The 12025-nt window shown below is 49.4% G+C and overlaps 1 protein-coding gene across 2 annotated transcripts in view; it reads left to right on the top strand.

Annotated features, from left to right (window-relative positions):
- Positions 1-2582, top strand: part of spryd3 (SPRY domain containing 3) — a 472395-nt gene extending 469813 nt beyond the window's left edge. For both annotated transcript variants that reach the window (XM_072494086.1, XM_072494085.1), the window contains one exon: positions 2224-2582. In XM_072494086.1, coding sequence (XP_072350187.1) covers positions 2224-2358 — 135 coding nt within the window. In that variant the 3' untranslated portion in view covers positions 2359-2582. The remainder of the gene's footprint in view (positions 1-2223) is intronic.
- The last annotated feature ends 9443 nt before the right edge of the window (positions 2583-12025 follow it).

Raw genomic sequence — 12025 nt, 5'->3', positions numbered from 1 at the left:
AGAGGGTGGTGAGTGCCTGGAACGCGTTGCCAGGGGAGGTTGTGGAAGCAGATACATTAACGGCGTTCAAAAGGCATCTTGACAAACACATGGACAGGACGGGTATAGAGGGATACGGCACAAGGAAGTGCTGAGGGTTTTGGCCAAGGGTGGTATCATGGCCGGTACAGGCTTGGAGGGCCGAATGGCCTGTTCCTGTGCTGTATTGTTCTTTGTGCTTTGTAAGCATGCAGGTACAGCAGGCGGTAAAGAAGGCAAATGGCATGCTGGCCTTCATTGCGAGAGGATTCGAGTACAGGAGCAGGGATGTGTTGCTGCAATTGTACAGGGTCTTGGTGAGGCCACACCTGGAGTATTGTGGGCAGTTTTGGTCTCCTTCTCTGAGGATGTTCTTGCTCTCGAGGGAGCGCAGCGAAGGTTTACCAGACTGATTCCAGGAGTGGCAGGACTGACGTATGAGGAGAGATTGAATCAGTTAGGTTTATATTTGCAGGAGTTTAGAAGAATGAGGGGGGATCTCCTCGAAACCGGACAAAGCATAGATTGGATTGGATTTGTTTATTGTCACGTGTACCGAGGTACAGTGTAAAGTATTTTTCTGCGAGCAGATCAAACAGATCATTTAATACATGAAAAGAAAAAGAAAATACATAATAGGGCAACACAACATATACAATGTAACTACATAAGCACTGGCATCGGATGAAGCATACAGGGTGTAGTGTTAATGAGGTCAGTCCATAAGAGGGTCATTTAGGAGTCTGGTGACAGTGGGGAAGAAGCTGTTTTTGAGTCTGTTCGTGCGTGTTCTCAGACTTCTGTATCTCCTGCCCGATGGAAGAAGTTGGAAGAGTGAGTAAGCCGGGTGGGAGGGATCTTTGATTATGCTGCCCGCTTTCCCCAGGCAGCGGGAGGTGTAGATGGAGTCAATGGATGGGAGGCAGGTTCGTGTGATGGACTGGGCGGTGTTCACGACTCTCTGAAGTTTCTTGCGGTCCTGGGCCGAGCAGTTGCCATACCAGGCTGTGATGCAGCCCGATAGGATGCTTTCTGTGGTGCATCTGTAAAAGTTGGTAAGAGTAGATGCAGGAAGGATGTTCCCGATGGTGAGGGTGTCCAGAACCAGGGGTCACAGTCTGAGGATACGGGGTAGACCATTTAGGACACAGATGAAGAGAAATTGCTTCACCCAGACACTTGTGAACCTGTGGAATCCGCTACCACAGGAAGCAGTTGAGGCCAAAACTTTGTATGTTTTCAAGAAGGAATTAGATCTCGCACTTGGGGCGAAGGGGTCAAAGGATATGGGGGGGGGAGGGGGGGAAGTGGGAACATGTTACTGAGTTGGATGATCAGCCATGATGATAGTAAATGATTGACAGAGCAGGCCTGAAGGGCCGAATGGCCTCCTGCTGTTTCAGAGAGTAGACTCAGTACCTCAGTGGTGGACAGATAGGTGTCTGCTTCTGTTGACAGCCATGCTGCTTGAAGGTCGTCCCAGGGTGCAGAGAGTAGCTGCCGCTCACCGACATCAGTGATGAATCGCAGTTTGATAAAGAGGGACTGTCAATCTAATGGAGCGGTAAAAGAGGTGAGGTCAAAGCAGCAAGGGATGATTAGATTCTGTCAAATTGGGGGTTAAAAGCCTGCAAATTGCAGGAGTTGCAGAGTTTGAAAGTCCCTGGGAAGAATAGTGTCGGAGGCAGTGTGGCGAGTCTTGTTATGATCGCAGGAAGATTACACTGAAGTGAGAGGATGTCAGGGCAGAATTGCCTAACAGTCAACCTTGTGTTCTCACCTGTCCTGCGCAGAAGCGGGAAAACCTTGCCTAGCTTTGGGGTGTTGGTCAAGACATAGAGAACGGAGTGAAGTGTTACCCGTTGCTCAGTTAGCAGCACACTCCCCTCTTCGTCACAAAGATGCGCATTCACGTTCCACTCCCGAGAACTTGTGCACAACTTGAGGAGGTGCTGCACTGCCTTGTGCGGAGAGGTAAAACAGACTGACCGCTACCCTGGCCAATATTTATCCTTCAGCCAGCGTCACTGCAGTGGTACCCATTCTGATCGTCGCTTCTGGGACCTTGCTGCCTGGCGATCGGCAGCTGCGTTCCAGTGACTCCACTGTGAAACATTTTGGGGATTTCCTGCGAGGGGTGGTAGGATGTAAATTTCTTTGGAGAGAACAGAACCGTGCACGTTTTCATTTGCCAATCTCTTTCAGGTTTTTTTCACTCGAAACGGAAAGATAATTGGCAGGAAGGAAGCGCCAGTACCATCCGGAGGGTTCTACCCCACCATCGGAATGCTGAGCAACGGCGAGAAGGTTAAAGTCGACTTGCATCCGCTAAGCGGCTGAGCGGTTCATCCACTGCCCTCTGAACACAGCATGTTCGTCTCCCTACTGCCATCTACTGGCTGTGATTGAGCCCCTAACACCACAGCAATATTGACCATTATGTTGGGCCATTTTATGTAACTCTGCGATTCCAATGGCGTATTTAACAAAGTTACATAGGACAAGTGTCTATTTTGATTGTTTTCCTTCGTTATCTGTTAAATCCTGCTTTCAAACACTAAAAATCCGTTGCTGCTTTCAAACCTTTTGCAGTTATTATCACCCAAGTTGAATTGATTACCTCAGCGACACACCCTTGGCATTTGATGAGCCCAGTACCTGAAGCTGCTGTTTATGCGCACAGCCAGAGCTTTTGAACCATCATTGCTCAACACCAAATTAGAAGGTGATCTGAATTTGTTCCCCCCTTGTTTACTGGCTATAAGCTGCTTTCAGAGGGGTGTTTCTGAGGAGTCTCCTGTCCTGTCAGTACAGCTCTCCAGTGTTCTGTAACCAGCAGAATACAAGTTCACTAGGTCTAGATGTGAGCTCCCGTGCTCATCAGCTAAGCACTAAGATGTGAACTCTCCTCTCCCAGCACTTGAGTTCTGTGTAGAGTGCCTTACCCACACTACTAACAAGGCTGCCATTCTGACCCTGATGTTACCATTACAGTCCACCAGCACAAAGTAAGACCAATGATCCAGTTCGGAAATAGCCCCACTAATATCTGCCCCCTTTTTGCTTTGTACCTGCTGCAAATGGAGCATTTCCTGTCCTTCCCTTCTATTCCACCGTCGGTCTGTATTGTTAAAATGTTTCCAGGAGTATGCCGTTTCTCGATTTGTACCTCCTGACGTTTCTTTGGTGCATCTGGACGAGACTGGGGAAGCTGTGGAGCGTTGGTCCGAAGCTTTGTGTTGCTATTGGAGCATGTACATATGGTTAATGTACACTAAGAACACTGTGGGGGGGGGGGGGGGGGGGCTGACTTCTTTGTCACTGAACTCTGGCAATATCAGGGCGGTGTGATCGAGGGGAGGACTTTATGACATGGTTCAGCTGTAGATGTTGCTGTCTATAACTAGGGACCTGTCAGTGAAAGAAAGAGGACAGTGTCTAACGGACGTCAGCATTTCATCAAAACTTGATTGCTCTTCAGACTAAGCTGACTTCAGGTGCTTTTTGAGTCGATTTCCCTCCACACACTTTATTGTCACACACCTCCTAAAGCAAAACCCTCACCCCCCTGATACCTCACAACAGATCAACTTCATGAAGCTTTTGCAACTTCGAAACAAATCGCTCAGTTCTCCAATGTTGAGATGTGCCGAATTCCTACATGTTTGGAAAGGTTTCTTGACGCAGTTCCTGCTTGTGTTCAATTTCCTGCATTTACAAAGGCCTTTGACCCCCTTCGGGTGTAGGTCAGTTTACATCTCAATGCATTGCTGAAGTAGGTCAGCTTGTGACCCTAACACTGACCAGCGGGGGTGGGTGAACAGCAATCTGGAGCAGAGGCCTTGACTGAGGTCTGCCCCCAATTAACCCAGGATGCTGAGGACGATCAATTCATCCACTGTTGTCAGGGTGAGATCAGCAGCAACACCAGGGTCAATGTTTTCCCCCAATACAGAACTTTAATTCTCGAGTTTCATGTTTGAGAAGACAATATTTTACTGAGCGTGGGAAGCATTGGGTGTGGCATTAAAGTGTTTTTCAGACTTGCTGCATGATGTAAAAAGAAACTTCGGAAGAAGTGCATCTCGTCCCTCACGGGCGGAATGCTGGATGGTGAAATGTGGATTAGGAGTGACAGCTATCTTCATTCAGCCGTTATTTGGACTTCCCCTCTTTCCAGCTGCCAAAATGATTTTGATATTCGGGATCTGACCTGACTCAGAGAAGTGTGGCATAGAGAACGTGACTTGCCTTGGAGCAGAGACAGATTAGTTTGAGACAATGCTGGAGGTATTGGGCTATTTTGGAGCATTTCGAAAACGTCCTCTTTTAACTGCTGCGTTACAGATGTGGAGTGAACCCTGCTAAAGACCTCGCCGGCCCACCTCACCTTTTCCCCCCGAATGCCGTTTTGCTATTTTCTGCAGCTTTCTATGTTTTTTCTCTTGCTTGTTTGAGGTGATGATGGCCTGGACCAGTTCTAGCGCCCTGATCATGCTGTGCCCCCCCCCTGTAGTAAGAAGTTTGACACTTTGCATTTGATGTTCGACCCTTCCAGCCAGCAGGCCAAGGAGATGTTTATCCTGCCTGACTCGGAGCTGGATTTGTTGATGCACTGCACTATGTGAACACAAGGTGGCACTGAAGCACCGGCTGTGAATGCTGGTAACGGGACTTTGGGGCGGAAACCATTTCATTTTCTGTCTAATTTTTCAGAGATTTCTGTAACGTGTGTTAAATGGAGGTTCGCTGAAAGAGAATGAAACACTGAGTTCAAAGGAAAAGATGGTTCCAATTTCTCACCCCACACTACCCTACCCTCCCCCCACCTGATCTTTGATATAATTTGAGTGTTGTAAATTGCTTATTGATTGTGGATATTTTTGAGAAACAACTTTAGCATGTGGCAGTATCCTACCAACTCTTTTCTATCAATAGAAAATTGTGCACTATATTATATCAAAGATATGTACATAATTCAGATGTTTATATGCTTTAAATAAAAGATATTTCCATAATTGTCCGTTCTTCTCTCTGATCCCACAGCACTCCGCGCTACTGTGTAAAATGCATCAACGCTGAAGCTATTAGGTTGCATGGCGGCCTGGATTCAACCCGAGAGATCTCGGGGTTCATGTCCACAGATCTCTGAAGGTTGCCACTCAAGTGGATAGAGCCGTGAAGAAGGCCGATAGTGTGTTAGCGTTTATTAACAGGGGGCTTGAGTTTAAGAGCCGCGAGGTTATGCTGCAACTATACATGACCTTGGTGAGACCACATTTGGAGTATTGTGTGCAGTTCTGGTCACCTCACTATAGGAAGGATGTGGAAGCATTGGAAAGGTGCAAAGGAGATTTACCAGGATGCTGCCTGGTTTACAGGATAGGTCTTATGAGGAAAGGTTGTGGGAGCTAGGGCTTTTCTCTTTGGAGCGGAGGAGGGTGAGAGGAGACTTAATAGAGGTTTATAAGATGATGAGGGGGATGGATAGAGTGGACGTTCAGAGACTATTTCCTTGGGTGGATGTAGCTGTTACAAGGGGGCATAACTATAAGGTTCAGGGTGGGAGATATAGGAGGGATGTCCGAGGTAGGTTCTTTACTCAGAGAGTGGTTAGGGTGTGGAATGGACTGCCTGCTGTGATAGTGGAGTCGGACTTTAGGAACTTTCAAGCGGTTATTGGATAGGCACATGGAGCACACCAGAATGACAGGGAGTGGGATAGCTTGATCTTGGTTTTGGACAAGGCTCGGCACAACATCGAGGGCCGAAGGGCCTGTTCTGTGCTGTACTGTTTTAACCCCCCCCCCACTCCAGCCACAGGTCGCAGGCCAGCGTTCCCAGCACTGAGGGAACACTTCATTGTCACAAACGCCATCTTATGGATGAGATGTTAAACTGCTGGCTCTCAGATGGGCGCTAAAGATTCCCATGGCAGTTTTCAAAGGCGAGCAAGTGAATTGTCGCCCACTGTTCCTCCGCCAATGTGAAATCCGGTTTGTGGCATCTTGCTGTGCACAAGTCAGCTGCCGAGTTTCCCGCATTGCAGCATGTGGCTACACTTTCCCGTAAATAAAAGTACCTCATTGGCTGCCGAAACGCCACTCGCCCCTGCGACTGAGTGAGGAGGTGGACGAGCCTCAGTTAATGAGTGAGCGCGAAGGATTTGCATGTCTTTGGGTGAATATTCCATTTTTTTATTGTTAGGTTTGTTTCTTGTGCTTGGTTTAACAGCTTATGCAAGAAGCAGCAATACATTGTAAATCAACAATAGCATAATATAATATATTCACAAAGAGCAGACCGTCAGAATGGCTATTTCCTTGCTGCATCTGGAGCTTGTCTCATTTCAAGGATAGATTCCCTGAGGGGGAGTTTGAAACTAACTTTGCGGGCGGGTGGGGTGTCAGGATGGGCACCAGTATGACCGGTTCGAGCAGAGTAATAAAGCTGCACAGAGAACTGGAGGAGACAAATAGTTCAGAAATAGGAGGGATCAGGAAAATGCGAAGCTGTCTGTATTGGTTTGAGCAGGGGGAAGCATTTTGAGCCAGCTCTGCCATCCAATAACATCAGGGCTGATCTGATTGTGGTGACATCTCCACTTTCCTATCTGTCCTCCCATAACCTCGGACCCCCTCAGAAATCTGTCCGACTGGGCCTTGAATATATATATTTTTTAAAGATATTTTATTCCAAACATATTCAACATAATAACACAACCTTAACATCCAGCAGAGTTTACTTCTTATACATTTTTCCCCCATTCACTTCCTCTTTCCCCCCCCCCCCCCATGACAAACCGCTCCTCAAATATAGTCATCAACAGCCTCCACCAGAGCCCGAAGCCGCCCTCTGACCCCCTCAGGGCAAATGTGATTCTCTCCAACCTGAGAAACTTGTGCCAGTCTCCCAGCTAGGTCGCAACCCCCGGAGGCGTGGCCAAACTCCAATTGAAAATTACCCATCGGCGGGCGGGCAATCAGAGAGGTGAAGGCCACGGCATCGACCGCCTTCCCTTCCACCAGCTCCCGACACCCCTAAGATCGCCACCATCGGGTCCAGCTTCATTTCAGCCCCTACAATCCTCGATAGGGAGCTGAACACCGCCTCCCAAACGCTTTACAACTCCTCAACCCCAGAACATATGGGCATGGTTCACTGGCCCCCCTCCCACACCTCTTGCACCCCCGTCCGCTACCCCCGGAAAAAATATCCCTGACCTGCTGTAACCCCGCCTCCCCCAATCCCCTATACATTCCTCCCACCCACGTGGCGTAAACCTATGATTCCCACACAGAGGAGTCATCACTAACATCTGACCCAGTTTAAAGTGCCTCCTCAGCTGGTTCCATATTGTTCTAGACGACTCCACCACCGGACGCCGTACACTTCCTCGGGGGGAACGGCAGCGAAACCGTCACCAAAGCCCTCAGACTCGTACCCTCGCAGGACTGCTCCTCTAACCTGACCCAATCAGCCCCCAACCCACCCACCATCATTCCCACGTTCGCTGCCCAATAATAATACAATAAATTCAGGAGTGCCAGCCTGCCTCTGCCCTTGTAACAGAGCCCACTTCACCGTCGGCACTTCCCTGCCCACACAGATTCCAAGATTAATGCATTTACCGTCCAAAAAAAGGCCATGGGGAGGCAAGTCGAGAGGGACTGAAACACAAACAGTATGTTCACCTTGACCACCTGCACCCTCCCCACCAATGTCAGGGGCAGCGCATCCCACCTTTTAAGGTTCCCACTTAACCGCCACCAACCGTGCCAAATTCCACCTATGCATCGCGGCCCACTCGTGCGTTACCTGAATCCCCCAAGTACCAGAACCGCTCCCTTGCCACCTTAAACGGCAGTGCCCCCAGGTTCGCCCCCTGCCCCACTGCATTCACCGCGAACACCTCGCTTTGCCCTACATCCAATCTATCGCCGAAAAGGCCCCAAGCCTCTCCAGTGAGCCCATAATTCTGCCCATGCTTTTTAAAGGGTCTGTCACAAACAGCAACATGTCTTCGGCATACAATGTCACCGGGTGCTCCCTGCGCCGCCACTCCCCAATCCCCTGCCACTCAGCCGAGGCCCAAAGTGCCTTCGCCAACACGAACAATAGCGGGGACCCTTGCCTCATCCCCCTGCGCAGCCCAAAGTACCCCAGGTTTTTCTCATCCATTCCAATGGGGGACGCATACAGAAACCGAACCCACGCCACAAGTCTCAGCCCGAACCCAAACCTCCCCAGGAGGATCTACTCACCTGGTCAAAGGCCTTCTCTGTGTCCATCGACACAATCACCTCTGGTACTGCCGCTCCCCCCACCGACACGCGTCATAATTATGTTTAACAACCTTCTAATATTACTAGAGACTCCCCACTCCCCCTTCACAAACACTGGTTTGATCCTCCGAGACCACCTCTGACTCGCCCCTCCAACTTTCTCACCAATACCTTTGTCAGGACTTTCACATCCTTATTCAGCAGCGCGATGGGCCGATAGTAGCCGCACTCCAAAGGATCTTTCCCCTTTTTCGGGATCAGTGAAATCGACGCCTGCCCCTTCTCCACCACCTCATTAAACATGCCCAACAGATGGTCGCAAACTACTTATAAAAATCCGCCGGGAAGCCATCCGGCCCCGGCTCCTAACCTGACTGCATCATGCCAATGCACTCCATCACCTCCCTAGTCAACCCCGTTGTCTTAATCAGCAGTATGGCGATCCACTCGATTTCGAGTCAAACCCTGAGTGCCTCACCCACCTCTTCCTCAACCTCATCTGATCTTTCACCCGGAGGTGTGTCTCCTGCAGGAAAATCACCTCAGCTCTCAAACTTTTCAAGGACTGCTTACCGGCCCATTTCGGCCGCGGACATTCCATGTCACGATTCTCACCGGAAGCTTCTGCCTCCCCTAGAGTTCGCCAGCATCACCCTTAGGCTCCGCCTAAATGTCCTGATAAATTCGGATTTGGTTTCCTTCCCAATCACAATCCCATTGTGTCCTGGCCCACCTCACATTCGTTTCCTTGTCCTGGAACTTGTACATGTGCACACTCACCACCCGCTGCGGCTCCTCCGCTCTTGGCTTCTGCCCCAGGGGCCTACGGGCCTGATCCACCTCTGGGACCTTGTCCAGCACCTTCTCAACTACTAACCTGGCCAGCATCCTCGCGACGTAGCCCATTGCACTCGTTCCCCCCACTCCTTCCGGTAGGCCCACGATCCTCCGATCTTGCCGCCTGGTCAGACACCACCACCTCCACCTCCTGCATCGTTGCCCCCTTGCACCTCCAGGCTCTTCTCCACCCGTTCCAAAGTCCCGCAAAGAGGTGCCACTGCCCCCTCTATCACCTTTGACCAGTCGTTCTGCATTTCTTTACGCTGCTGCTGAAATTCATCCTGAATGAATCCCTCAATCAAAGGCTATGGGGAGAAAGCAGGATTAGGCTATTGAGTTGGATGATCAGCCATGATGGTGATGAATGGCGGAGCAGGCTCGAAGGGCCAAAAGGCCTCCTCCTGCTCCTGTCTTCTATGTATCTATAACTGCTCCATTGGCAACTTTCCAGTCGATGGCGATCCTTCCCCCTCCGCCATTTTTGCAATTGATGCCGTGCCACAAGTCTCCTCCAACTCTTTAGCCAGAGCTCTCGCTGTCTTCTGTCGAGTTTGGCAAGTCGCAGACATATCCATCAGGGGGAGAACTAGTCACTCTCCGCACGACGTTTCCGCCAAAATTCCCCAAAGTTCAGGCAAAATGGACCTAAACCTTCCCGCAGGAGCCACCCTGGGGGGTCGCTCACTCCATGGTCGTCCCCGGCCATGATTATATTCAATGACTCCGCCTCCACTGCTCTCCGGGGGAAGGGAATTCCAAAGACGAACAACCCTCTGAGCAAAATATTATCCTCATCTCCATCTCAAAATAGAAACCTTTTTTTTCTTACGCCCAACACTGGAGAGGGATGATGTAGAACATAGAAAAATACAGCACAGAACAGGCCTTTCGGCCCACGATGTTGTGCCGAACCTTTGTCCTAGATTAATCATAGATTATCATAGAATTTACAGTGCAGAAGGAGGCCATTCGGCCCATCAAGTCTGCACCGGCTCTTGGAAAGAGCACCCTACCCAAAGTCAACACCTCCACCCTATCCCCATAACCCAGTAACCCCACCCAACACTAAGGGCAATTTTGTACACTAAGGGCAATTTAGCATGGCCAATCCACCTAACCTGCACATCTTTGGACTGTGGGAGGAAACCGGAGCACCCGGAGGAAACCCACGCGTACACGGGGAGGACGTGCAGACTCCGCACAGACAGTGATCCAAGCCGGAATTGAACCTGGGACCCTGGAGCTGTGAAGCAATTGTGCTATCCACAATGCTATCGTGCTGCCCTTAAGAACAAATTAACCTACACTATATAATTCTACCGTAATCCATGTACCTATCCAATAGCTGCTTGAAGGTCCCTAATGTTTCCGACTCAACTACTTCCACAGGCAGTGCATTCCATGCCCCCACTACTCTCTGGGTAAAGAACCTACCTCTGACATCCCCCCTATATCTTCCACCATTCACCTTAAATTTATGTCCCCTTGTAATGGTTTGTTCCACCCGGGGAAAAAGTCTCTGACTGTCTATCTATTCCCCTGATCATCTGATAAACCTCTATCAGGTCGCCCCTCATCCTTCTCCGTTCTAATGGGAAAAGGCCTAGCACCCTCAACCTTTCCTCGTAAGATTCTCCATTCCAGGCAACATCCTGGTAAATCTCCTTTGCATCTTTTCCAAAGCTTCCACATCCTTCCTAAAATGAGGCGACCAGAACTGTACACAGCACTCCAAATGTGGCCTTACCAAAGTTTTGTTCAGCTGCATCATCACCCCACGGCTCTTAAATTCAATCCTTCTGTTAATGAACGCTAGCACACCATAGGCCTTCTTCACAGCTCTATCCACTTGAGTGGCAACTTTCAAAGATGTATGAACATAGACCCCAAGATCTCTCTGCTCCTCCACATTGCCAAGAACCCTACCGTTAACCCTGTATTCCGCATTCATATTTGTCCTTCCAAAATGGACAACCTCACACTTTTCAGGGTTAAACTCCATCTACCACTTCTCAGCCCAGCTCTGCATCCTATCTATGTCTCTTTGCAGCCGACAACAGCCCTCCTCACTATCCACAACTCCACCAATCTTCGTATCGTCTGCAAATTTATTGACCCACCCTTCAACTCCCTCATCCAAGTCATTAATGAAAATCACAAACAGCAGAGGAGCCAGAACTGATCCCTGCGGTACGCCACTGGTAACTGGGATCCAGGCTGAATATTTGCCATCCACCACCATTCTCTGACTTCTATCGGTTAGCCAGTTCGTTAACCAACTGGCCAAATTTCCCACTATCCCATGCCTCCTTACTTTCTGCAGAAGCCTACCATGGGGAACCTTATCAAATGCCTTACTAAAATCCATGTACACTACATCCACTGCTTCACCTTCATCCACATGCTTGGTCACCTCCTCAAAGAATTCAATAAGACTTGTAAGGCAAGACCTACCCCTCACAAATCCGTGCTGACTATCCCTAATCAAGCAGTGTCTTTCCAGATGCTCAGAAATCCTATCCTTCAGTACCCTTTCCATTACTTTGCCTAACTGGCCTGTAATTCCCAGGATTATCCCTAGTCCCTTTTTTGAACAGGGGCACGACATTCGCCACTCTCCAATCCCCTGGTACCACCCCTGTTGACAGTGAGGATGAAAAGATCATTGCCAACGGCTCTGCAATTTCATCTCTTGCTTCCCATAGAATCCTTGGATATATCCCGTCAGGCCCGGGGGACTTGTCTATCCTCAAGTTTTTCAAAATGCCCAACACATCTTCCTTCCTAACAAGTATTTCCTCGAGCTTACCAGTCTGTTTCACACTGTCCTCTCCAGCAATATGGCCTCTCTCATTTGTAAATACTGAAGAAAAGTACTCGTG

The sequence above is a fragment of the Scyliorhinus torazame genome, chromosome X (genome assembly GCF_047496885.1).
Source record: "Scyliorhinus torazame isolate Kashiwa2021f chromosome X, sScyTor2.1, whole genome shotgun sequence".
Lineage (NCBI taxonomy): Eukaryota > Metazoa > Chordata > Chondrichthyes > Carcharhiniformes > Scyliorhinidae > Scyliorhinus > Scyliorhinus torazame.
The sequence above is the reverse complement of the archived record's forward strand: the minus strand, read 5'-3'. Positions and strand labels throughout refer to the sequence as shown.